The sequence below is a fragment of the Opisthocomus hoazin genome, chromosome 7 (genome assembly GCF_030867145.1).
Source record: "Opisthocomus hoazin isolate bOpiHoa1 chromosome 7, bOpiHoa1.hap1, whole genome shotgun sequence".
NCBI lineage: Eukaryota > Metazoa > Chordata > Aves > Opisthocomiformes > Opisthocomidae > Opisthocomus > Opisthocomus hoazin.
The window spans coordinates 30,421,411-30,446,884 of record NC_134420.1 but is presented as its reverse complement, the minus strand read 5'-3'; the positions used below and the strand labels follow the sequence as shown (position 1 = coordinate 30,446,884).

Genomic DNA, 25,474 nt, shown 5'->3' with positions numbered 1-25,474 from the left:
GCTCTACCATGCATATAAGGAGATAGATGTGACTGGCAGTAGTGCAGCTGGAAAGGCCAAAGTGAGTCTCCAGCCTGGCTGGGATGAAGGGCCTGATAACCAGATGAGGGGAGCTCTTGGTGCTTGGCTTCCCAGCACAAGGCAGGATGTGCTGGTGATGATCTGGCTGCCAGAGGAGAAGGCCAAGCCACAGCCACACTGCAGAGGAATCATGTTCGATAGCTGAGGTTTATGGCTTGAGGTGGAGCTGTGTCAGACCTTCCCTGTGAAGTCCCTGAAGGAATGCTGGTGAGTCTCTTGGGTCCTCCATGTGAGTTCAGTCTGTGTATCCAACCTGGGAAGGGGACACCCAGCCCCCTCTTGGGAGGCTGTCCCGAGGGTACCTGTGCGTGGTGACCCTGTGGGTGTGCACTTGTTTTCACGCTGCACCACAAGTAACATCTCTTTGGAGTTGTCTGGCAGGAGCTCAAGACTCCCAAGAGAGAGCAGGGCTGTGGGCCTTGGAGGGCTCTGCTTGCTCTTCTCTGGAGGAGCAGCTGATGTCCTGGGTCTTGGCCAAGGACTAATACCATCGCCTCAATGACAGTCAGCTCCGTGGTTTGAGAAAGGCTGAGGGGACCTGCTGTATCTTTAAAGCTTGAACTGCTAGAGAAGTGCCACCTACCCCACCCAGGCCTGTCACAGTGACTGAGAGCATGGTGGGCGTGCGGGGAATACGAAAAGTTCTTCCATTCAGGTACAGAAGTGGCCTGAAAATACTGATGTCCGCTTCTGTGCACAGCACAGCCTGCGCGGTTTTATGAGAGAGCCTGCAAAGTGGGGGGAGGAGAGAAACCTGCTGCTGGGGCTGGCAGGGAAGGGTGGCAGCGAAGCACCTTCACCTGAGATCAGATGCTCCCTGGGACGCAGCTGGATGCGAGAGGGGGTCTGCCCGTTCCGGGGAGAGACCTGCAACCTCGAGATGCATTTTCCCCCCCTCATGCCTGTGGAACATGCGTATAAGCCGCTTTTTTAATTCCCCTGGCTGCGCTTGGGACCTTCGCTGGGGCCGGGCTTTGGGCTGGGGCTGCCAGACCTGTTGCCATCTGCGCTGCGACCCTCCCCTGGGTGGGACAGCGCAGCCCGGCTGTGGCTGCTCCTGCTGCCTCCAGACGTGCCCCCCCCCCCCGCGGAGGAGACCCTTGGGAGTGACCCTGTGTGCCCAGCCCCTCTGCCTGCCCAGCCCCGGGCAGGAGACCCCGGCCACCCCCCGCACCGGGGGTCCTGGGGCCGCTGCCTCCACCTGCGGCCGCATCTGTCCTGCAGCTGCCGAGGGGGGCCGCGGGATGGAGCCCCCGGGCTGCGCCCCCTGGTGTGTGCCCCCCCCTCCCCGGCAGCAGGTATGGCCCTCCCCGCCGGCACCGACAGCATCCCCCTCCCTCTATCCCTCCTTCCCTGCCTCCCTCCCTCCCGCCCGCCCTCCGCCTGCATGGAGAGAGCCACGGAATGGCGGAGCGAGAGAAAGGAGCCGCATCCCCGCCCGCCTCCTCCCCCTTCCTGGGGCTGCACCTCGCCTCGCCCCCCAATTTCAGGTACGGGCCGCTTCACAGCCCCCTCCCCCCCCGCCGGTATCAACGCGGGGTTGCCCCTACCCCGGCCAGCGCTCCCCATCTGCTGCAGCCGCCCCGCCTCGTCCAGCGCTTCTGCATCCCTGCGACCCCCGCCCCACGCATCCCTCCGGCCCCCCACCCCTCACCCATCCCTGCGGCCCCCCGACCCCAGGCACCGCTGAACCCGCACCCTACGCATCACTCCAGCCCCCCCCATCACTGCTGCAGCCCGCCCACCCCATATGTTGCTTCAGCCCCCCCCCCCCCCCCCCCCCCCCAAGCCCATACACCATCCCAGCTCCCGTCAACCCGCTGCTTGGCTCCATGTCCCCCTCCAGACCCCCAGGCCTCCTTACCTGTCTCATCTCCTCTTCAAACACCTCTTCCTCACGGAAAAAAAAAAGCTTCATCTCCTTCCCCACCCCTAGGAAAGCTGTTTTCTAGCCCTTTCCTAGAAATCCCCGGTGCTCCCGCTTCCTTCCCACCCCTGCGAAACAGGAACCCCGAGTGGGACGGCAGGAGGGTGCCAGGAGTGATCCTCTCGGCGATACCCAGCGCCTTCATTGATTTGGGAGGCGGGGGGCTGGCTCTCCTCCGAAACCCAGGGAGGCTGGGCACAGGGACTTCCGATGGCACGGAATGGCCAGGCCAGGGGTGGCCGGAGGTGCTGACCTGCGGGGGCCTGGGGCTTCGGAGCCTCCGGTACCTCCCGAGGGCAGCTCTGGGACAGGGATTCGCTGGGTGGGCAGGGGAGCTCTGCCACTGCCCGTGGGGGCCGTGCCCGTTGCCGTTCGCTTGCCATCCAGGGGAGGCTTGCTGCTTCTGGCCGCCGTGCCGTCGTCAGCCACTGATCTCCGCTTGCCTCTGGCACCCAGGGGTGCTGCGGGGGAGCTGGCTGAGGAGCGGGGATCAGCGCCGCCTGCTTTGTGTGATAAAATTTTGGGGAGGCAGAGGAGGGGCTGGTCCGCGCTTGGGGCCACGGCTGAGCTCGTGCCTGCCTCTGGCAGGGCCCAGCCCCTGAGGCTCGGCGGTCTGCGAGGGAGCTGGCAGGCGCAGTCGAGCGGTGGTGGTCTTCAGGCAGTTCACCCCCGAGGGGCTCCTCTGCTCCCGCAGCCGCTTTGCCGGTGGCTCCGGGGCTTCGGCAGCCGCCTCCTATTGCAGCACCGCCTGCGAGAGCTGCTGGGAGCTGCTGCAACATGGCTGGGTAAGCCCTGCGAATCGAGCGATCCGATGCTGCCTCTGGAAACGTCCACCGTGGAGAAGGGGCTTGGCCACCAAGCCAGGGCCGGAGTCTGAGCTGCCAAGCTGCTCCGGGCCCGTGAGAGGGTCGGGCTCGCCACCCGATGCTGTCCCAGATGCAGTGGCTGTCCCCTGGGCACCCTCCTGCTCCCCAGCAAACAGCAATGCCCCGAGAGGGAGGAGGAGGTGCTGCTGCTCACTGCGCCTCAGGTCTTCGGAAAGGGAGCTTGGTGCCCTGGCAGCCTGCCCTGGGGAAGAGTTGGCATCCGTGGGGGTGGCCATGCAGACGGGTAGAGAGCGGAAGAGTTGGGGCAGGAGCATGAGATCTTCTTCAGGCACTGAGCTGGGGGTGTGAGGCGTGAAGTGAAAGGAGATGTCGGTGATGTCTCTGAGCCTGGGGCAGGGTCTGGCAGACCAGAGGTGATGTTTTGGTGGGGAGCAGCGTGTGAGGAGGGAGCCCTGCTCGTGAAACTTCTGTGAGCTGGGTTACGTGGCACAGCTTGGGGTGTGCCTGTCCCAGGCGCTGCGTCCCCACGGCAGGGGCTCAGCGAGGGGCCATTCCCTGAGGCCGAACTGGAGCCAGCGATGATGAGCATGGCTCAGGGTAAGGGATCAGCCTGCGCCGGGCGGCGAGGTCCTGAGCAAGCCCTCCCTCTGCCCCAGCTCGCTGCTTGCGGGACGAGGTGTTTCAGCTTTTCTGCCCTCTGGTACGTGCACCCGCGCTTCCAGCTCGCTGAGTGGCAATACAGCAGCCCAAGCGTTGGGTTATCGGGCGGCTTGAATCAAGAGAGGATTTGGTCCTGGCCAGGAAGAGGCCCCCTGGGCTGGGGTCTGAAGCTCTGAAGAGGCCCTGGATGGTGATCTGGCAGGTCCCCATTGCTGGTTGTGGTTTGGTGGTGTCTGAGAAGAGGTGGGAGGAGAAGGATAGTCAGGTGAGCCCTCCTTTAGCCAGGAGCACGTCCAGAGGCGGCTGGTCACCATGACAAGGGTGACAGCACTTGAGGAGCCAGCAATAAAAAAGTTCTCACCCAGGCTCCCCGTTGCCTTCAGCCTCCAGAAGCCCTGTTGGGGCTCCTTGGCACCTTTCCCTGCGACATCGTGTCGCAGCCCCTCACCCTGCCAAGAAGTTTTGCCAGTGCTTTGGGCTGAGTTTTCCTGTCAGGGGCTCTCTGGGGCCTCTCTGGGGCTGGGGATCCCTCTGCCCAGCAAAAGAGGGGCAGGGAGGTCTGGCACAACTTGGGTGCAGCTGGGTGCAGGGCACCACAGCGCTCACCCTGCCAGCTGCCTACCCTGCTGCCCCAAAGAGTGTGGCTGGGACCTGGCCATTTGGTGACTGATCTCCGCTATCTCCTTCTGGTTTTCTTCACAAAAGCAAAGAGCATGGACCTAGCTGCTGGGGCAGGCAGGCTCCTACGGAAGGAAACCCTTAGGGTGTTACTTGCGTGGGTCAGGAGAGAGGGGGAGCTACCCAGCTTCTTGGGGAGCCCTGTGGGAAATCACAGCCCTTTCCCGTACCGCTGCCAGTGCCTCAGGAGGGGAGGGGGTCTCCGGGGAAAGAGACCGCTCCATCTCCTTGGGAAGTTCAAAGAAGCACCCTCAGGCTGAGGCAAAAATCAATCCTAGCACTGTGCGTTGTTTTATGTGTCTGATGTGCTCATCTGGAGCCGTCGGAGAAGCCTATGTGGAGGCAATGAGCTGGGCGTCGGAGAGGGGCTGCCTGCCTTCCTGCGAGGGGAGACGAAAGGGCTGTCTGCTTCTGATGGAGAGAGAGGGAGGTGCCTGCTTCTTGGTTTAGATGAAAGAGTCTCTGTGGCTCTTGTGATGGAAGAAAAATCCCAGGGCCAGCCAGACGTAGGGTAGTACTATTTTTCCCGCTGATGCTGGTTACAGGACTTCCACACAGCAATGCCTGGGAGCCAAGTATCGGAGTGTGGGCCGGGCAGCCGGTCTTGTTGGAGCCCCCAGCTCCATGGTGCTGTGTTGCCCTGGCCAGGCCCCGGTGTAGGAAATCTTGCGCAGTGGCAGCGGGCTGGCAAGGCCGTGCTGCAAGTGCCCGTTTCCCTGGCAGGGGTTGGAGTCAAGGGAGCAGCCAGGCTTGATTTAGGACTGCGATCAAGCTGCTCCTGCTGCAGGCAGGGAATGGCTGCCTCCGCCGACGCACCCGCGTGTGCTCCCTCGCTCGCCATTCCCGGGTGTCCCGAGTTTACCAGTTCTTGTGCAGTCAGCAGGGCTGCCAGCCACCGGTGCCCCTCGGCGCGTCCCTCAGGGGAGCACCCGCAGTCTCTGCAGACGCGGGGCTCGCCCACCCCCGCAGCCGGGGGGCAACTTCCTGCCTACCTGTGGTGCCGTGGTGCCCGCCTGCACGCACCCATGCCCCCGCCGCTGCCGCTGGGGGGGAAGCTGGCCGAAATAGCCGTGAAGGTCCTGCTCAGACCTCAGCCGACAATGATGGAGTGGAGGGGAGTCAGAGCTGTTTCATTTTGCTGGTATTTTTAGCCCTTTTGAGAAGCAAGAGAGAAAGACAGAGGTGTTTCCAGCATAGAGAGGGGGGGATAACGGAGAGCCTTCCTTGTATCTCCTAGGAAGTCGTGAAGCATCCGTGTGAGAGAAGAGGGCGGGAGTAATACTGAGATGGAGATTTCTTTATTCATCGCATTAAGCGAGGAGGTTTGAGCCGACGAGGTGCCTCCAGGCAGAGCTGATAGGGAAGATGGAGCCTTGGATACCGTTATCGGGAACCTGAGAGACAATGAACACAGCGTCACGAGTGACATTCGCCGGTGGCATGGCAGTGGTGGGGGGAGAACCAGCAACAGGTTAGCTCAGCAGAGTGCTCCAGGCCACGCGGTGAGCCAGACTTCTGCGAACATTGCCCACTGTAACCCGGCCAGGGGCGAAGCCCGGTCCCGAGGAGCCGGCAGTGCCGGTCAGGGTGGTGAGAGATGTACCCATCACTCGCAGCCCCTGGGCTGGGGGGGCGAAGGAGAGCCCCTGGGGTGGGTGCTGGCCTCGGGGCAGGAGGGCAGTGCTGCAGAGCAGGGTGCATGCAGCTGGCGGGGAGGGGGATGCCCTGTCCCCATCTCGGGATGGGCGCCTCTTTCCCAGAGCTGCTTTGGCTCCATCCCGATGGGGCGAGGGGTGAACGGCTGCATGGGGGCTGAGGGTCTGTGGCACGCTGGAGGGCAGTGAGCGGCTCCGAGAGGCGTGGGGGTGATGAAGGATTATCCCTCAGCTCGGGGAACGCGGCCGGCCACGCCACCAGCCCGGCCGTGCTGGGAATGCTCCGGCCTTTGCGTCAGCGAGCTGGCCCCGCGCTGCCTGGCAAGAAGCCGGACAAATGTCTCCTGCAGGAAGGGGTCTCGTGGCCGTGGCAGGGCATAGCCCCTCGTCCCTGCCTTGGCCAGCCATGGTGCAAGGGCAGGAGGAGGAGGAGGAGGAGGCGAGGTGGCGTGGGCGGCCGTGCCAGGGTAAGCAGCTTCCCGTGCCCGCTGCGAGTGCTGGGGAGCGGGCGCTGGAGCGGGACCAGGAGCCGGGCTGGCTGGCTGGCAGGCGGAGGCAGTCAGCATCCCCGGCAGAGTGCAGGGACTTGGCACGGGCTCAGCTGGGGAGGTTACTTTTTTTTTATTATTTTTTTTCCCCTCCAGGACAGCTGATTCCATCTATTTTTAATGAGCTTCCCCAGGTTGCGCAGTGAGGAGACAGCAGCGCCGGCAGCCACAGACTGCGCCGGGGCAGGCAGAGGGGCAGTGGGCGCCTGGGGCTCAGCCGTCATCTCCCTCACTCCGCCTTGCCCCACACCTTGGGGTCTTTTTTGGGGTGGGAGCGTGTCCCCCAGGGAAGGGGGGTCCTCCTCAATGCATCTGCCCTTGAAAATGGAGTCGAGCACCGAGGAGGAGAGCTGGCTGGAAGATCAGTGGGAGAAATGGTAGGGGACCGGCCGGGCCTCGGGGTGGGGGGGTGTCCCACGGGTGGGCAGGGGGACGAGGGTCAGCCCCTCGCCCCTGGGCACATCACCCTTCTCCGCGAGCGACGGTCACAGGACAGGAGCAGACTCAGCACCCAGTGGAGCCCAAAGTTTTCCTGGCTGTGCAGGGAGCTGCATGGCAGCCGGGCGCCGGAGCGGCAAAGGCAGCCGGCTGCATCGTGCCACGCTCCATCACCTGCAGGCAGGGCCGGTGCTGGACACCTGCGCAGCGTGTCCCCATCCCCGAGAGCACGGGCAGGGCTGGCTGTCCCCATCCCAGAGCAATCCCCATCCCGGAGCTGGTGGCACTGCCCTGCACCCCAGCTTCTCCCACGGAGCTGACGAGCCCCTGCCAGCCCCTCGGCAGCCTTGTGCCTCTCGTCAGCACCCTGTGGCACCCGTTGTGCTCCCACGCCATGGCGGGCGAGGCCCTGAGCATTAGCAGCTGATGGCGTCCCACCCTGGCCACCCGCGTAACTGGAGAAGAAATCGATTTGTGCTTTGAAGGCTCATCATGAGCCTCCTGCTCCACGTTCCCTCCCTCCCGTGGGCAGCAGCAGGAGATGGGTGGCGGGGGGGGTCTGGACACCCCGCCCTGTGCTGAAGGCTGTGTCCCTGCCCCCCTGGTGCATCTCGCAGGGGCTGCCCCCATGGGTACAGCCATTCCTGGCCACCTTCACCCCAGGAACCCACCGCTGGCAGGGTCCTTGGAAACATGGAGGGGAGATGCTGCTTCCCCCATGGTCTTCTCCTGCTTCTTCCCCTCTCCGGGGGCCGGGACAAGGGAGGTGTTGCCCCACCATGGCACAGACTTGGTGCCACTGCAGGGTGGGGAGCCCCAAGTTGTGCGATGATGCTTAAAGCGAGGGTGGGAGCTCTGCAGGTCACAAAAACCCCTTCTCCTTCCCTCCCCAACAGTGAGGGCCAAGCTGGAGAGGGGTGCTGGGCTCGGCATGGTGCTTTCACTTGAGCATGTCCCAGCCCAACAAGCTGGGAGCAAGTGGAGCTGGCAGCATGCAAAGCGGCACCCACGGCCACTGCAGACAGAACTCGGGGGCTGAGTTAGTTGGCAGAGGACCTCTGGGCTGGGCTCTTTTATTTACCCCCGTGGTAATGAATAAGCGAGAGGAGCATTGCGGTACCACCACAGAGAAATGTTTTAATGAACAGAAGCCAAAGCACCTCGCTGTCCCCCCGGGGACGCAAGCAAGCATGCAAGGAGCCTGCTCTCAGCGGGTTGCCAGCCGCTAAAAGGAGATCTCAGTAAACTTCATGAAGAGGTGCAACAGGCCTGCAGGGCTGGTAGCCCTGAGGGACCCCTGCAGCCATGCAGGTGGGCTTGGCAGCACCAATGGCCACAGGGAAGCCCGCTGTCACCCCGGGGAGTGAATCTGGCACAACGGGACATCGCTGCCCTCTCTTACTGCAGGCAGCTGGGCTGGGACATCCGTCCCGGCTGCGGCTCGAGGGCTGGTCATGCCGTGGCCGGTGGGTTTGCGGTGCTTGCGTTGTCTGTGGGTCTTGATGTGGTCACCCACCCCAGCGGGTCCATCCTCCAGCTGTGCCCTGCCAGGGTCCCCAGCCTTTCACCTCCCTTGAGTCCTGGACTTCACCCCGCTGGGTGTCAGTGTCCAGCTGGGACAACCCCAGAGCGTCCCTGGGATGGTGGGAGCTGAACCTCCTGGGACAGGGCTGGCTGTGCTGTCTGTTCCATGCTCTCTCAGCCTGCACATCTCTGCTGCCTTCAGTCAGGCAGGGGCTGGTTAGGGACGTGCTCCTCCTGTCTCCCCACAGCCACGGACCATGCCAAGCCCAGCCATTTGGTGGGGACAGACCCATTCCCGCTGGAAGGAGCCCCCTTCCTTCCTGGTGTTCCTTCCCAGTAAAGACCAGGAGAGCCTCTCCCGGGACGGGCGGTGCTGCTCCCTGTCCGCTGGCAGCACGCCACCCTGCACCCTCCTGCCCGCCGTGGGTGACCACCCCTTCTCCCCTCCCACCAGGCTCACCCATGACATCAGCCTCGAGGAGTTTGAGGATGAAGACCTCTCCGAGATCACCGACGAGTGTGGAATCAGCCTGCACTGCAAGGAGAGCCTGGCCACCCGGGTAGGCACGATGGCGATGGGGACAGGGATGGGGATGGGGACGGGCAGAGCGTGCCGGTGGGGCTGGTGGGACCATCAGCTCCCGTGCGGGATGACCAGGTTGCCAGGCCAGCGATGCTTCCTCGAGGTGCCCATTGCCACGACCCCAATCACCTCCACTCGGCAGTGCCCTATCCTCACTGCGGCACAGCACAGACCCCTGCTGAGCCAGCCAAATCCAGGGGACTAAAAAGCATCTCAAAGCCTTTTGGTTCCCACTGTGCTGGAGGGGTTTGAGTTCGTTCCTCAGGGATGAGCCTAAGGGTTTGGGTGTGACTGGGAGTATGGCCCCCATTTGAGCGGGATGGCCAGCGAGCCTCTGGCACCCGATGACCATCCTCGGGAAGTAAGGACACATGGGAGGTGGCACCAAAGGTCCTGCACGGGCTGTGCCTCCTGCCCCATGGGCATCCCAGGACGTGGAGGTGCGGCTGGGCTGGCATGGTGAGAGCTCTCCTCTGCTCACCCGAGGCGTTCCTTCTGGCTTGCTAGCTGCCTGTAGCAAGAGCTGTCCTCAGGCGTGTGGGACGCGGGAGTCCTGGAGGCTGGTGAAACAGGGATGGAGGAGGTGGCTCTGACCCCAGCAGGCAGCAGGTGAAATGAAAATGGGAGCTGTGAAGCCTGTGCAGATGCTGCGGGCGGGTCTCCCATCCACCTTAAGCACCCTGGGGCATGCTGTGCAGACCCTGATGGGGTTTGCACCACTATTTGAACTGCCTGGGGAGGCCATGGGGGCAAAAATGTGGACAACTGAGAATTTGGACTGGATTTGGAAATATGCAGGGATTCTGCATTTTGCCAATGTGTTTCATGCTAAAGGGCTGCAAATGCTGGAGGAGCAAACAATGGTTTGAGAATCATTTCGTCCCTCAGGAGAAATATTTCCCCTGCAAAACTGATAGAGACCCAGCGAGGAGGCGAAAGGCAGAAGAATTTGTCGCAGATTTAAAATTAGAAAGTGAATTTGTGTTGTTGGGAATCCCTCGTTGCAGGCAGGAGGGTACAGACAGACCTCCTGCTGGCAGGTGAAGGTGTCCTGCCATGCTCCCTCTTCTAATTCAGGTGCTTCCCAGCAGAAATTTGGCTGCTCCCAGAGGTGGGCCTGCCGCTCCACGTCTCTGCTCCAACCACAGCCTCATCCCATTCCGGGATGTTATAGCCAGGGAGCGCCTGGGCTCATGGGCTGTGTGTGCCAAAGGAAGGACGGATAACGCTGGAGGCAAAACCAGCGGCAAACCCGGTGCTGGGTGTCGGTGAGGGCACGGCCACAGCGAGGGCAGGACCTCGGGAAGATCCTCCTGCCTGCAATAGGTGAGGCAGGCTGGGGCTGTGGGCGCATTGCTGGATGCTTCCCGTTAGCCATCCCAGTTCTCCGCTGCCAGTAGCACCACCGGGCTCTTAGGGCAGGAGTTTATTTTCTTTATGGAGTGACAACCGTTAGCTGAGGTTTGGCAGGAAGGGTAAGGGGCGGGGGGGGCTTGCAACACAACTGCCGCAGCCTTTCCTTGAGGGTGAGGACAAATGGACAGTTTTGCCCATTTAAAAGAGTTTACTGAGGGGTTTCTGCGTCCCTGCACTGCGATGCAAAGACCTGACCCTCGACAGAGGGTTTGCTTGGTCTCCAGCAGTGAGCCCTGTGCCTTCCCCAGGGGCTGCTCGGAGCTGCTTTGCACAAACGCCCGGCTGCGCTGAGAGGCTGCTGGGGTGGGAGAGGGGTGCGAGGCTGCCCCGGGAAGCAATGAGCTATTCATAAACACAGCAAAGGAGGAAGCCGACCACGCTCAGAAAAAATGCCTACTACAAATATGTCCAAGTGATTTATATATGGGACACAGAGGATTGCCTGAGGAGCAGAACTGGGAGCGGTGACAGCAATGGCGGAGAGAGCAGCTTTTCAATCCCCAACATCAAAGGCGAGAGCCAGGGAGCTTTCAAACCCTATTGCCGTCCAGAGCGAGCTCAGGGCGACGGGGTTGCAGGATCTGCGTGGCGGAAGCAGCCAGGCCCAGAGGGAGCGGCTTAGCTGGGTCTGCGTGCGGCGCGGGGGCCGGCAGATCAGTGATGACCCGTGGCCGGCATCAGCGAGCTAACTGCATCACGTGGGGACGGCTGGCTCGACAAGCCAGCCTGACACCGGGGCCGGAGGGGCCCCGCGCTGATGCCCTGCCCGCAGCCGGCTCCCGGTGCCGCAGAGCACTCATGGTGCGTAGGATGGAGGGTTGGTCCCGGCCACCGGTGAAAGCCCGGTGATGGAGCGAGGGATGCGGGGCGAGAGCGACCTGCTGGCTCTCCGGATCGCACCGGAGCAGAGGGCGATGGGGAAGGGGGAAACACAGGCGCTGGGGAGTGCGGTGAGACACGGGGCTGGGTGCATCCAGCCGCTCCGAGCTTCCCGACCCGGAGGCAAGCGAGAGATGGGCAGGCACAGTACCTGCCCCAGCGGTGAGCAGGAGGACACCGGGACAGAGCGAGGGAACAGACCCTGCTGGAGGGCCGGGAAGGTGGCTAGTGGATGGGGACAGCCGGTGACCTCAGTGAGGCAGGGGTCTGGGCAGAGCCGCTCGGCGGGCAGAAACACACGGTGGCAGGAACAGGAGGCCGTTGAGGAGGTCAGCACCCAAACAGAGGTGGGGCTTGGGGTTTTTTTTTAGTCCTGGAAAAACAAAGATGACTTCATCGTGGGCTATTTTAGCATCTTTCCAGAAATAGTGGCTTAGAGACACAGAAATGGCAAGGAGGCGTAGATTGATGTTTGTGCAAGAGGGAACTCTGTCCACCAATAAGCACTGCACCTCGTGGACGGGAGACTACGTACGAAGGATGAGGAATATTACCAAACATGGCTGAAAACCTCATAATTTCCACAAGAAGTCGCGGGCAAATGAAACCCGGGAGCAAAGCTAGGGGCGGGCTGAGGAGAGGGCTCAGCAGAGGAGCAGAGCTGCCTCAGGGCAGTTGAATGGCTGAGGAGGAGCAGGGGCTGCCGGGGCGAGGGATGCCACCCCCGCCTCGCAAATGGCAGCCGTCGGGTGCATGGAGAGGGACGGCTACAGCAGAAGCACCAGACCTTTGCTTCAGGTTTGGCCTCGGTTTGTGGCTTGGAAATCCAGGGTGACGATCCCTGGTTTCAGCAAGATGGATCCCATCAACAACCAGGCTGCAGTTGATAAAGGCTCCGTGCCTCATCTGTATTCCAGGAGCCGCAGAAAATGGTTAATGCAGGAATGAAAAAAATATGAAATACCCTTCCTGGAAATACCTGTGAGCTTGAGAACAGGTGCCCGAAGGAAAAAAGCCAACGTAGGGCTGTGCTGAGCCTTCGTGGTCTGCATGAAAAGGCCTGAATCAGCCATGAAGATACGGATATGTGGAGAAAAACAACAAACCACTTTGATTTTCCAGCATAATAAGCGTGCTGGAGATGCCAGGCTTCCTCTTGATGTTCACCATCACTGACCCGGCCAGCGGGACCCACTGCAAAGGGGGAAGCAGCGGCCGTGAGCCGGCCAGCCTGCTGTGGAGCCAGCTGCATGGGCTGGGAGCAGACGGTGCAGCAGCAAAGTGGCTGCTTGCTCCGGGCGGTGTTTTGAAGGCTGTCCCGTGAAGCTGCCTCTGTGATCCATTGCCAGCTGTGGCTGCGCTGGGCCGGGGACAGAGAAGCTTCTCCTGGCACTTTGAAGCTGGGAGCAAAGCGGTCACAGCCAGGCGGGAGGGAGAGGGGATGCAGTTGTCTCTCTGCTTGGCAAGTCCCACTTGCTTCCCCGTGCTCATAAACCACGCAGCCGGTTCCCCTGGCCAGACCGGCAGTCCAAGGGGTGCTCCCAGCACCTCCCAATTGCAGCAGGGCTCGTGCTGCTCCGGTCCCACGGAGCACAGCATCAGGACCGTCAGAGACCGGTTGCGGGACCCTGGGACTTCTTGCCGGTGGGACGGCACCATGCAGGTGGGGGTGTCAGCAGCAGGAGCACACCGGCGTCGCGGACGTCCCAGGGGCAGATCTGTAGTGGAGGAGTGAGCCTCCCCGTGACTGCATCAGCGTCCAGGTCTGCATCTTGTGTACATCCCGACGCGGGATTCAGGCGCTGGTGCTGCTCTCCCATGCTCCCTGTTCTCTCTCAGGCTGGGCTTAGGTCTCATGAACTTGTTCCTCGAGCTCTCCTGAGGCAGCCTGTTCTGGTGGGGCAGTGTCCGTCCAGTTAGAAAGGCTTCTCAACCTCTAGTCCCTGCCCTTGCTTCGCAGATCACCGCAGGTCCCGCGCAGATGCTGAGGTGTGCCGTGTGGTGTCAAAATCACTTTGTTGTGCTGCAGGCCCTTAGTAAGTACCTGCAGTGGCTGTGGTTTCCTCCTAGCTATTGAGCCTGGAGCGGTGCATCCCTCCTAGGGCGTGCTTCTCTTCAAAACAGGTACTGCTTTGCTTTTCTGCATCCTGCTGGGACTCTCCCTCCTCTGTGAGTTTTCTGAGGGATTGCTACAGCTACAGGATGACTGAGGCAGCACCTTTCGCAGTCTAGGTTGACCGTCACCAGCTGACTCAGATACACCTACCGTGGCTGGGGGTAATCTATGTAGCTGGCATTTCCCCCCAGTTCTTTTCCTGTGCCTTGGTTTGCTGATTAAAATCCATGTGACTTGCCACAGGCAACTGATGCCACAGAAACACAGATCTTGTTGCAAGCTGGCTAACATTAAAAACAAGGGAGTTAAATGTTTAACGCCTCAAGAGGACGGGTTTTGGTGGCAGTGCTCCTCCAGGTGCTCACCTGGTACCTGCCAGGATGGCAGCAGGGACACTGGGGCGAAATGGCCCCTCGAGAGGGTTCGTACTGTGCCCTCAGCAGGCAGAGCCCTGTCTCTGCTGGCTTTAATCTGACAGTTTAGGAGCTGGTGGCACCAAGAGCTCTTGGAGCGGCTGCCAGAGCTGCTCGAGGGGCATCCTCTGTGCAGCCGGAGACACGGGTAGCGTCAGCTGCAAAAAAAACGCCCTTCTCCACCTCTGCCCAGTGACGAGTTTTCCAGTCACCACAAACAGCTGAGAACACAGGGAATGCAGCTCGCCGATGCCAAGTGACAGCCGTTATTGCTGGCTGCGGCAACCCGTGCATGTGCACGCTCCGGCTACTGCAAGGACGGCGGCTTGGGAAGGGAGCCGCTGACCTTTAAACACCTGCAGCGGCACGGGGACATCGGCGTCCCTTCGCCCAGCAGCGCAGCCGCAAGGAGTGCGGTGGCTCAGTGCTGGGAACCAGCCTGGCTGGTACGACAGGCCATCTGCTCCTCACAGGGCTCATGGGCCACGGTGGCCACCCTGCCCCAAGGGTGGGGGGCATGAGGGGAAAGAGTGGGGCTGTCCCCTGCTGGAGCACAGCCACCAGCAGCGGGTGACTAGAGAGCTAGGCAAGGCTCCCAGCTTGTTGGGCATCCCTTCTGCATGGCTGCAGGTCCCGGTATGTGCAAATGCAGGGCGCATGAGAAGAGGCTTGTTGAAGATGAGGGGGCCGAGGCGGGTGTAACTGCTGTCCCCGGCTGCCTCATGGGGAGCCTGATGGGGAAGAAAGAGCCTGACTCCTCTCAGGGCTGTGCAGAGAAAATCTCAACCCCATACGGAGAGCAAGGCCTGAGGAGAGTCGTGCAGCACTGGCAACAGTGCCCGACGCAGCGATGGGTTCTCCATCCATGAGGATATTCACATGTAATGGGCAATGCCCCGAGTGTCCCGCTCTGGGCAGGGGTTGGACCAAACCTCCCACCAAAATCATTGCGTGCTTGTACACGTCCCAGTTGCCAGGACAGGAACCAAGAAAGTGCGCAATCTGCTTTGGGAGGAAGAGTCATAGCACAGCCCAGCTTGGAAGGGACCTTGAAAGATCACCTGGCCCAAACTTTCATGCGAAAGAGAGAGTGGAGAGTCCAGCAGAGGGCTACGAGGATAGTGAGGGGACAGGAGCATCTCTCCTACGAGGAGAGGCTGAGGGAGCTGGGCTTGTTTAGCCTGAAGAAGAGAAGGCTGAGAGGGGATCTTATAAATGCCTATGAATATCTTAAGGGTGGGTGTCAGGAAGATGGGGCCAAGCTCTTTTCAGTGGTGCCCAGCAACAGGACAAGGGGCAACGGGCACAAACTGAAGCACAGGAAGTTCCATCTGAACATGAGGAAGAACTTCTTCCCTCTGAGGGTGATGGAACACTGGAACAGGCTGCCCAGGGAGGTGGTGGAGTCTCCTTCTCTGGAGATATTCAAGACCGGCCTGGACAAGGTCCTGTGCAGCCTGCTGTAGGTGACCCTGCTTCGGCAGTGGGTTGGACTGGGTGACCCACAGAGGTCCCTTCCAACCCCTACCGTTCTGTTATTCTGTGATTCTGTGAAAGGGAGCCGAGGTGAGGTCATCCCGCACCCTGTCCAGCTGTGTCTCGAAAACCCCCAGCGACGGGGACTCCGCCAGGTCCCTGGGGAGGCTGCTCCGCTGAACGCTGGTTCCCGCTGTGCAAAAAATGACCTTGTGATGCCGAGATGCAGCCCGGGCGCGCATGTTTGTGTGCTGCGTGGTGAACGTGGCGGTTACGCGCGCCTACGGGGGGGGGGAGGGGGGGGGAGGGGGGGGGGGGGGGGGGAGGGGGGGGGGCGGCGGGGGTCCCGCCGCCCGGGGCAGGGAGCAGGGGCGGCGGGGAGGGGCGCGGGAATGCCACCTCTGCCCCTTTAAAAGGAAGAGGCCGCCGGGTGCCGACGCGGCTGCACCGGCGCCGGGCCCCGGCGGGAGGCGGGGAGCCCCCCCTTCCCCCTCCCCGCCCCGCCGGTGGCCTGATCGCGGCCGCTAATCCCGGCAGGGCCGCGTGAGCCGGGCGGCGGCGGGCGGCGGGGAGGCCGGGCGGCTGCAGGCCGAGATGCTCCAGCTCGACCTCATCGACGCGGCGGGGGACGGGCCGGCCGAGGAGCAGGCGGCCCCCGAGCCGCGGCAGAAGGAGCCCCCGGGCGGGGGGACCACCACCGATGTCTACAGGCCGAAGCGACCCACGACGCTCAACCTCTTCCCGCAGGTTCCTCGCAGCCAGGTGAGGGGCGGGGGGGTGCCAGGGGGCGAGGAGGAGGAGGAGGGATGCCCCCACCGCGGAGGGGTGGAGGGATGAAGGGATGGCGGGGAGAGGCTCCACTGCCCCTTCCCCGAGGGTCCTTGTCCTCCTTGCATCTCCACTGCCGAGACATGGCGGGGGACAACCGGGCGGGAAGGGACGTCGGCATGGCGGGAGCGAGCTGTGGCCCCAGCAAAGCCCGCGGGCCCTGAAGGGGCGAGGTGGGGGCAGAGAAGGGGTCCGGCGGGGATGGAGAGCAACAGACGCATGGACGAGGCGTTGCGGGACGGGGCACCGTGCCGCGGGGCTGGTGAGCCAGGGGCCAGCACCACTGGCCGGCAGCTGGCTGGGCTCCAGCCCCGGGGCAGGACGGTGACACCAGGTGCCCCGTGCCCAGCGGCCCGGGGGCACTCGGCGGCCTCCGCTCCCAGGCAGTGGCGCTCGGGGAAAGCGGCGTTAAGGTCAGCACCCCGTGCCAAATCTGAGATGGAACGGCAACGCCCAAAATGGTGGCCGGGAGGGTGAGGGGGTTTCTGTTGTCTCACCTGCGCTCAGGTTTTGCACGAGGTTTTGGACAGTTTCCCTCGAGACTGCCCGCCCCACGCAACCATGGGGTGGTTGTCTTCCCCGGGGCGGGCGGTGTTTCGGTGCCCGGCACGGTGACCCTCTGAGCCGCGGCCGGGGTCCCTTTGCCCCATCTCTCTGCAAACCTCATGCAAGATGCACGATGCGCGGGGCTATTTTTGCCACCCTCCAGCCGCGCCTTCTGCCAAGTAGGAGGATTTTTGTCACGGTGACGTTCAGCCGAGGAGCGTGGAGCGAGAGGCAGGTGTCCCCATGGGTGACAGATGGGGAGTAGTCGGAGCTGGGTGTCACCAGCCCAGCGCTGGCAGCTGATGCCAGCTCTCTGCCTGAGGCCACGGGTGGGAGGAGGAGGAGGAGGAGGAGGAAGGCACGGAGCCAGCATGGGCGCCTGTGGGGCAGCTGGCACCGGGGACAAAGGCAGCAGGGCTGGGGAGGCGTGGGAGCCCCACCGAGCATAATGGACAAGGGGACAGCGGCAGCCTCGTCCCACCCTGTGCGGGGACCCGGAGGAGCAAGTGGCACGTGGCAGCCGTGTCCAGCTGGAGGGATGGGGGACAACAGGGTCCCCCTTCCGGGCAGCCACTCCCAACCAGTGTCCAGGGGTGGCAGCGGGCCTGCGGAGAGGGGTTTTGGGAGGGAAGGGGGTGCATAGACAGAGGACTGGGGAGGTGGAGCTGATGGTCCTCTCGCAGGGGGATGCTGGAGGCTGTGGGACCAGAGGCATGGCCAGAGCTGAGGACGTGGGGAATGGGAGATGGGGGCTTTGCCACAGCTGGCAAGCCCGGAGAGCCCGGAGCCAGCAGGAGTGGGGGCACAGGGCTGGGGCACGGTGGGCCGGGGAGGGTGGCATCTAGCAAGAAGGAGGAGAAGTGCCGGAGGCAGGCTGGCTGTAAGGTGCTTGGGGTGCCTGTTCTGGATGCCTGGCTCTGGCCGAAGGCAGGCAGGTACCTCTGCCCGCATGTGGTGCCTCAAGGGGAGGACAGGGTGCAGGGGGGCATCCCATGGGGATCGGCCTGGGAGATCTGCCCACACCTCTGCCAGACCCCACCGGGACTGCCTGGGTTCACCCTCTGAGACCTAGTGAGTGCCCCTCCGCTCTGGCTGGGTGTTCCAGACCCTGGGGTGCCCTGGCCCTGCACAACGGGTGGGCTCTGCCTGCTGCGTTGCTGCCTGCTGTCCTGGTCCAGGCAGCCAGGCTGGCTCGTGAGCTGGCCCCGTGGCGCTTTGCACGCAGGGGCCGTCGCTGCAGCAGCTTGCCTGGCCCGCGTCCCGGCCCGTCGTGTCCCTGGGAAAGGCAAGCGGGGACACGCTGTTATTTGCCTTGGCACAGGAGAGGCTCACAGACGCCGCGCCGGGAGGTCACCAGCGCCCCGTGGCGGGGGTCTCTCCCCTTCCTGCATGGAGGCAGGGATCTGGCAGCCGCGGTTCAGCAGCGTGCGACTCGGTGGAGATTCAGGGCAAAGGCTTGCTTTGTGTTGGTGGGGAAGCAAAGCAAGGACAGGGCAGCTCCTACGCTGCTGGTAATAGTTGCAGAGTGGTGATAAGGCCGTGAGGAAATCCAGGGAGTCCCAGCGGGGCTGAGTACTTGAGCAAAAACCAGCAGCGTGGAAAATGCCACTGCTGCAGCTCGGGGAGAAACACCCTTGTGGAGATGGGCAGGGAGGACTTGTCCTCCGTCTGCAGGAGCACCCTTGTTAGAGGGGTTCCAGTGGCCTTTGGGACTGGGGAGGGCTCCTCTCCCAGCTCTGCAGACATGAGAGCACTGTGGCTCCCTCTCCCGGGTCTCTCAGTGAGGCTGAGCATGCATTGCCTGTGCACACACACGCGTGTGCACACACATGGCCGGCCGGCCAGGGCTGGGCAGGCAGGGCACGGCACCCAAGGAATCTCACCTGAGCATAGGCAGCACCGGCAGCCCGATCCTGACTCGCCTCTCCAGCTGATCAGGATCGATGTCTGCTAGTGGACTTTATATATACATATAAAAAAAAGTGTGTGCATGTATAGATATGTATCCATACATATATGTGTGTGTGCGTATGTATACCCCTACATACACCCAATATGGCTGACTCCAGTAGCAGATACCGGTCTGTCCAGTTGCTGGCTCCCAGCTGGGCAGCAGTATGATCCCTGGCCCTTGGAACTTCTCTCTTTTAAAAATGTTGGGTGGTTTGAAGGCAGGCAGGGCCTGAAGGATGGGAGCAAAGCATGCCTGCCCAGCCCAGGCTGGGCTCCAGGCGGGCTCAGGTCTTGAATTTTTGCCTTGGGACCATCCAGCTGTGGGCTGGACCATCCATCTCCCCGACATGAAGGAGTGCCTCCATCCAGGCCAGGCCGTCTGCCTCCTGGCTGGCTCCTTGCCCACTCTGCTTTGGTCGCTCTCGCAGCAGCGGCGTGGCGAGATGTGGGGCTGGTGGGGGGTCCCCCCGAGCACTGCGTGCCCTGGTGAGGGGGGAGCCAAGCAGGGCGCTGCGGCCCCGGGGAGGGATGGGTGCTGCTGCTGCTGCGCCACGCACTGTTTACTGTTCGGGCTACAAGGCAGCTTTGTCTTCTCCTCAGGACACTCTGAATAACAACTCTCTGGGGAAAAAGCACAGTTGGCAGGAGCGGGTGTCCCGGTCATCCTCTCCCCTGAAAACGGGTGAGTTCTGGGGCTCTTGGCCAGGGGCAGCTCCTTGCACCCTTTCGTGGCTCTTGGGAGTCTGGGGCAAGTGCTGCCAGAGCAGGACTTTGGGGAAAGCATCCCACATGGATGCAGGGTGCATGTCCATCTTCAGTCTGGGTGGCATCCCTGGCCACCTTCCCTGGCAGGGAGCATCACCCTCTGCGGGGCTGTCAATGCTGCTGTCCTCCCACCCCAGGTGAGCAGACCCCTCCCCACGACCACGTTTGCCTGAGTGATGAGGTCAATCACCAAAACAGCACAACCTCCACCAAAGACCGGGGCACGTCCACGGAGAGCCCGTGCCGGCGCACAGCGGCCACCCAGATGGCACCCACGTGCATCGCCTCGTCCCGGCCACCCGAGAAGCACCAGGCCACCAGCCGGCCCCCACCGCACGGCGCTAGCGTGGTGGTGGTGACAACGAGGGGCCCCGAGGCCCACCGGGACCGCATCCGCTACCAGACGGACGTGAGGCTGGAGGCCACAGAGGAGATCTACCTGACACCTGTGCAGAAGAACTCGGACCCCCTGGAGAGTGACAAGCCGTTCCTGTCTCAGTCCAGCGAGAACCGCATGTCCATCAGCTCCGACATCGACACCTCTGGCTATTCGGCCCTGGCGGGGAAAACCAACCCCTCCATCAGCGAGGAGGACGAGGTGCTGGACTACATGTCCTCCCCCGACAAGACGAACCTGCCCAGGGCCTCCTGCATCGGTGGGAGTGGTGGCTCACGGCCAGGGCACAACCTTCAGAGAGCCTCGGTGAGTTCGGACACCAGCGCCCTCTCCTACGACTCGGTCAAGTACACGCTGGTGGTGGATGAGAACGTGCAGCTGGAGCTGGTCAGCCTCAAGCAGTGCTACTCGGGCTACAGTGACGAGAGCGACTCGGCCACCGTCTACGACAACTGCGTCTCCTCACCCTATGAATCAGCCATCGGCGAGGAGTATGAGGAGGACGCGCTGAAGCGCGACTCAGTCTGCCTCTCTGAGGACTCCACCCCTGAGGCGGACATCCACTTCTCCAAGAAGTTCCTCAACGTCTTCATGAGCGGCCGTGCGCGCTCCTCCAGTGAGTGCTGGGCACTGGGGCAGGTGGGCTGGTGGCTGCCGGCCCGGGCAGCTCTGCCTGTGCCTGGTGCGAGGCTGAGGGCATGCTTAGGAGCTGGAAAGCCACCAGCAGACATGAGCCCCAGCTCTGCTTGCTGCAGCCTCTGGCTTTGTGCCTGGTGGCTGGAGAGGCGTGGAGGGGCTTGGAAAGGCCTTGCAAGCTGCAGGCGGGGATGGCCGGAGGTGTTTCAGGCTGTTTGTTTGGCTAGCCCGAGGTATGGCCGTGTGAGGGAGGGGCTGAGTGGTCTCGCAGGGAGACAGCATATCCCTCCTGGAGTGCCACCCTGCTCCCCAAGCCCAGAGGAGCACCGGGGCTGGTGGCATGCCCCAGCAGGCAGGGCTTCCTGCGCTGGGGCCGGTCCTACAGCACTGGGGACATTGGCTGTCACTGCTGTGAGGGTCGACGCAGGGATGTTGTGGTCCCCGCCGGCTCTAGCTTTGCCTTCCTCTCCGGTGGCATCATGTGGCTTCATCTCGGCTGAGCCATCCCCCAGGAGCCCTGGCATCCTGCCTGGGCCGAGTCCTTCCCTCGGCTGAGGTGCTGACTCCTCAACGCTGAGACGCTCCCCTCTGCCTTCATCCCCAGGTGCTGAGTCCTTCGGGTTGTTCTCCTGCGTGATCAACGGGGAGGAGCAGGAGCAGACCCACCGCGCCGTCTTTCGGTGAGCTTGCAGGCATGAGTGGTGCCCTGAGCCTCTCGCAGGGGGAAACCGGAGCTGCTCTCCCACCACAGTGGGGCCAGCCCGAGCCACGGTTTTTCCAGCTTTTGGGAAGTCCTAGGGACCAAACCACTGCCCGTAGCTCGTGCCTTGCCCAGGACCAACATCTGCCCAGGCTGCTGGGACCTCTGGGGAGCAGCATGGGTGGTGCAATAGGGGATACCCTTTCCTCAGGTGCTAGGGCACTGCCGCCTTTTGAGCCTAAACCGGCTCAGATGCTTTATTCAGCATCTTGGGTCCCTGTGGCTAAATACCCTCGCCAGGGCCAGCGGGGGGCTTTGCACTGCCTCCCGCACCAGCAGCGTGCCGGTGGGAAGGCCACCAGCGTTGCTGGCCGGCCAGGTGCTAGTGCCTCCCTGCACAGGTTTGTGCCTCGCCACGCGGATGAGCTGGAGCTGGAGGTGGATGATCCCTTGCTGGTGGAGGTGCAGGCAGAAGATTATTGGTACGAAGCATACAACATGCGGACGGGCGACCGGGGCATTTTCCCTGCCTACTATGCTATCGAAGTCACCAAGGACCCAGACCACGTAACAGGTACCAAGCCTCTGCACGCAGCCTGCTGATGTCCCCCATCTTGTGTCCACCTCCTCTCTGCTGAGCAGAGCCTGGTACTGAGCAGGGGGAGGGAGGGAGGACCAAGCCAGGCACCTGGCAGGGAGTGATGGGCAGCTTCTGGTGCGATGCTGGGAGCTGGTACCTAGCGCTGCGTGTCGCCTTCCCTGGGCAGGGAAACATGCAAGAGTGGGAATATGGAAAGGGAAGGTGGATCTAAGCCCACGTTCCTCATCATCGAAGATGATCCCTGCCACATGCTCTCTCTTCCAGCTCTGGCCAAGAACAGCGACTGGGTGGACCAGTTTCGGGTGAAGTTCCTCGGCTCGGTGCAGGTTCCCTATCACAAGGGCAACGACGTGCTCTGTGCAGCCATGCAGAAGGTAGTCTGCCACCCCGTCCCTGGGAGCAGGAGCGCCCACTTCTCCTGGCAGCGGGGCAGTGGGGAAGGGAAGGGAAGGGAAGGGAAGGGAAGGGAAGGGAAGGGAAGGGAAGGGAAGGGAAGGGAAGGGAAGGGAAGGGAAGGGAAGGGAAGGGAAGGGAAGGGAAGGGAAGGGAAGGGAAGGGAAGGGAAGGGAAGGGAAGGGAAGGGAAGGGAAGGGAAGGGAAGGGAAGGGAAGGGAAGGGAAGGGAAGGGAAGGGAAGGGAAGGGAAGGGAAGGGAAGGGAAGGGAAGGGAAGGGGCGAGCCATCATCACTGCTCAGGACTGCCGGGGCTCTGTCTCTTTCTGTCTTCCGCCTCAGATTGCCACCACGCGCCGCCTCACTGTGCACTTTAACCCACCCTCCAGCTGCGTCCTGGAGATCAGCGTGCGTGGGGTCAAGATAGCCGTGAAAGTCGATGACTCCAAGGAGCACAGCAAGGTAGTGCTCCGCTCCCCGCGCCTCTCGTCCCTTCCCCAGCAGCTGGCTCGTGCCCCCTCTGCTGCAGGTCATCTTTGCGTATGAAAATGGAGGATCTCCACCCATCTAAGGGTGTGAGAAACACCATCAGCGGGGTTGTAGGCCCACCATCAGGGTCCCCCGTGCCTCACAGGATCCCAGCTTTGGGCCGTACCACCGGCTGATGCCCTCGCAGCTGCCAAGCACGTCGCTGCGCTGGGATGCTGTGAGCTGAGCCGCACTGGCAATCTGTCAGCTGCTCCTAAACCGTTCTGCTACTATTTTGAGTGGTGTCCTCCAGATTTTCCCCGTAATCTCTTTAGCTGGCTATGGCAGGCTGCTGATTAGTCTTCTGCATAAGTAGCCTAGCGAAGCACAGCGAGATGCTGAGCAGAAGCAAGCGGGGGCTTTGCAGCAAGCCTTCGGGAGACCTCCCCCACAGCTGGGGGTGGGAGCAGTTCATAGCCATGGGTGCCGTGGTAGGGAGCTGGGCTGGGGTTTCTATGAGTCGTGCCTGTATCAAGAGGATGCCATCAGTTTGACTGCTCTTTAAACTGGCATAAATAAGTTCTCATTTCTGGCTGGGACTTTTGAACACACAGGCTTGAATGACCTCTTTAGTTCTAAGTTATCCATTCACCTTCTATCTCCCCTCTGTCGGTGGGGAGGAAGGCTTGGACGGTTCCTCTTTCTGTCTCCCTCAGGTAAACAAGTGTAGCCATTTTTTCCAGCTGAAGAACATTTCCTTTTGTGGGTACCATCCAAAGAACAACAAGTGAGTAGTAAGGAGTCGCGAGGTGGCTCTCAATGCCAACAGCTTGGCACAGAGGCTTCGCTGCCTTCCTCCTCCCTGGGGGTGGCATGGCTGGGGCCGGGAAGGGCTCCTCTTCCCCTGAAAGGCCTGCGCTGCAGCCTTGGGGGTGGGAATTACATCCCAGCTGTGGGCATGGGCTGTGGGAGCTGGTGGCCACTGGGGTTTTGGGGAGAGGGGTGGTGCAGATCCCAAACACCTGTGCCCAAGGGGGTGCTGGGATACCTGTGCTTGCTTGTCTGCCAGTCCAGTCTCACCCACTCTCTCCGCCTTCAGATATTTTGGGTTCATCACCAAGCACCCTGCTGACCACAGATTTGCCTGTCATGTCTTTGTCTCGGAGGAATCCACGAAGCCACTGGCAGAGTCCGTAGGGTGAGTCCTGTCTGGGCAGAGTGGTGCTTGCTCCCGAAGGGCAGGAAGAAGGAGGCAGCCAGGCTGACCCCTGCCATCTCCCCATACATGTGGGGCTTGGACCTGACCCCAGGCTGGCACCTCTTCTGGCTGTCTCTTCTCCAAACTAACTAGCCATAGGACAAGAGGCAATGGCCTCAAGTTGTGCCAGGGGAAGTTTAGATTGGATATTAGGAAAAATTTCTTTACTGAAAGAGTGGTCAGACATCGGAACAGGCTGCCCAGGGAGGTGGTGGAGTCACCGTCCCTGGAGGTGTTCAAAGAACACATGGATGTGGCACTTCGGGATATGGTTTAGTAGGCATGGTGGCGTTGGGTGGATGGTTGGACTTGATAATCTTCGAGGTCTTCTCCAACCTAAGATTCTATGATTCCCTCCAGTGAGAGGCTTGGGGCGAGAGCCAGAGCTGACAGGGCTACGGGCAGCCTGTTCCTGACAGCACTGGAACAAGTCCCGGTGCAGAGCTTCACAGGCAGAGGGCTGAAAGTCGTGCACTGTGCAGGGGATCGGTGCCGGGGCTGGAGACCCTGCGGCTCTGGTGGCAGCTCTGGGTGCTAACGCCGGAGGGGCTGGGGCGTGGAAGGGTCGGACTGGCAGCAGGGCAGGGAGGAAGGGCGAGAAGGGAAGCGGGGCTCTGTAAATGTCTGGCAGGGAGGACGCTGCTCAGCTTTGCCCGGTGCTGTGTTGCAGGAGGGCTTTTCAGCAATTCTACAAGGAGTATGTGGAGTACACATGCCCCACGGAGGACATCTACCTGGAGTAGGGGCTGGCACAGGCACCTCCTGCACAGCCAGGGCTGCAGTCTCGCCCCTTCCCCGTGTCGTGCATGGACAAGAGCTGCTTTGAGCCTGGAGGAGGAGAGGGCCCTGGGCAGGGCTCCCCGGGGCACGGAGTGCCGCCTCTTTTCGTGACTCCCCTTCCTCGGGCTGGGGGGGACGGGAGGGGGGAGGGCTGGACAAGTTGTGTTTATTGTACAAAATACTCTTAGTTTATTCTATTGGAGAAGCACTTGCTGGGTTCCCCGTCTGTGAGTGGTGGAAGGGTGGGCAGCAGCGTGCCTGAGCCCTTTCCTGCTGCAGGCTGGGGTGACGGCATCTCCTCCTTGTGACCATGGCCCAGCTTCCTGTCACATCCCTCTGGGGTGACTTTTAATGCAGTGGCAGAGTCGGACTCTCGCAGTATGAAGACACAGCAGCTACAGCAAACAAGACCCACATGCTGGCTCCAGCCTGGGAGATGGGCTTGCCCAGGGCAGACATTGCCTCCCTGCCAGGCCCTGGGGCCAAGGCTGCCGGGCGGCAATGACAGAGGGAGCCCCAGCAGCTCCTCTGCCAGAGCCAGCGCCAGGATGAGCTGCGGCAGCTCACCCCGGCCTCTACCCCCGTCCCTCCCCTCTTGTATCCGTGCCCTGGGGAGAGACGGGAGACCCCCCGCATCCCCCCTGCAGTAACTGCACCCTCAGGAGGGGAGGCTTCCTCTGCCCCTCTCCCCAGCTGCGGGTGGCAGGGGCAGGGCTGGGGCACCCCGGGCAGCGGGGCTCAGCCCCTCGCTGGGCTGGGTGCCTGCCAGCCGTGGGGCAGGCAAGGGCTAAAGCCTGCAGGGAGCCCTGCAAAGCACTGCGGAGGTAGATGAGCTCTCCCGGTGCCTGCAGCCAGTGGTCTCTGTGCTTCAGCTGGATCTGCTGCGATGGCAACAACTATTAAATATGATGGTTCATGGAGCAGGGCTG

At 62.2% G+C, this 25,474-nt stretch overlaps 1 protein-coding gene across 3 annotated transcripts; it reads left to right on the top strand.

The window, feature by feature from the left end:
• Positions 1-1,457: 1,457 nt before the first annotated feature.
• On the top strand, positions 1,458-25,460 carry MAPK8IP1 (mitogen-activated protein kinase 8 interacting protein 1). Of its 3 annotated transcripts, none has more exons than XM_075426555.1 (12): positions 1,458-1,571; positions 8,793-8,898; positions 15,759-15,983; positions 19,149-19,230; positions 19,451-20,326; positions 20,951-21,026; positions 21,448-21,620; positions 21,912-22,021; positions 22,382-22,501; positions 23,224-23,294; positions 23,607-23,705; positions 24,436-25,460. In XM_075426555.1, exons 1-12 carry the CDS (start codon positions 1,486-1,488, stop codon positions 24,506-24,508), a joined length of 2,097 nt encoding a protein of 698 aa, XP_075282670.1. In that variant the 5' UTR covers positions 1,458-1,485; the 3' UTR covers positions 24,509-25,460. The 3 variants fall into 3 exon arrangements, with proteins under 3 accessions (XP_075282670.1, XP_075282671.1, XP_075282669.1); XM_075426556.1 differs by lacking the exon at positions 1,458-1,571 and adding an exon at positions 2,770-2,793; XM_075426554.1 differs by lacking the exon at positions 1,458-1,571 and adding an exon at positions 6,519-6,753.
• The last annotated feature ends 14 nt before the right edge of the window (positions 25,461-25,474 follow it).

Excerpts from the sequence above, each read along its gene's own strand:
- MAPK8IP1 (XM_075426555.1), top strand. The coding sequence starts at position 1,486 with ATGGCGGAGCGAGAGAAAGGAGCCGCATCCCCGCCCGCCTCCTCCCCC. Across the intron at positions 15,984-19,148 it reads CGCAGGTTCCTCGCAGCCAG|GACACTCTGAATAACAACTC; the intron begins GTGAGGGGCGGG and ends TCTTCTCCTCAG. Across the intron at positions 22,022-22,381 it reads TCTGTGCAGCCATGCAGAAG|ATTGCCACCACGCGCCGCCT; the intron begins GTAGTCTGCCAC and ends CTTCCGCCTCAG.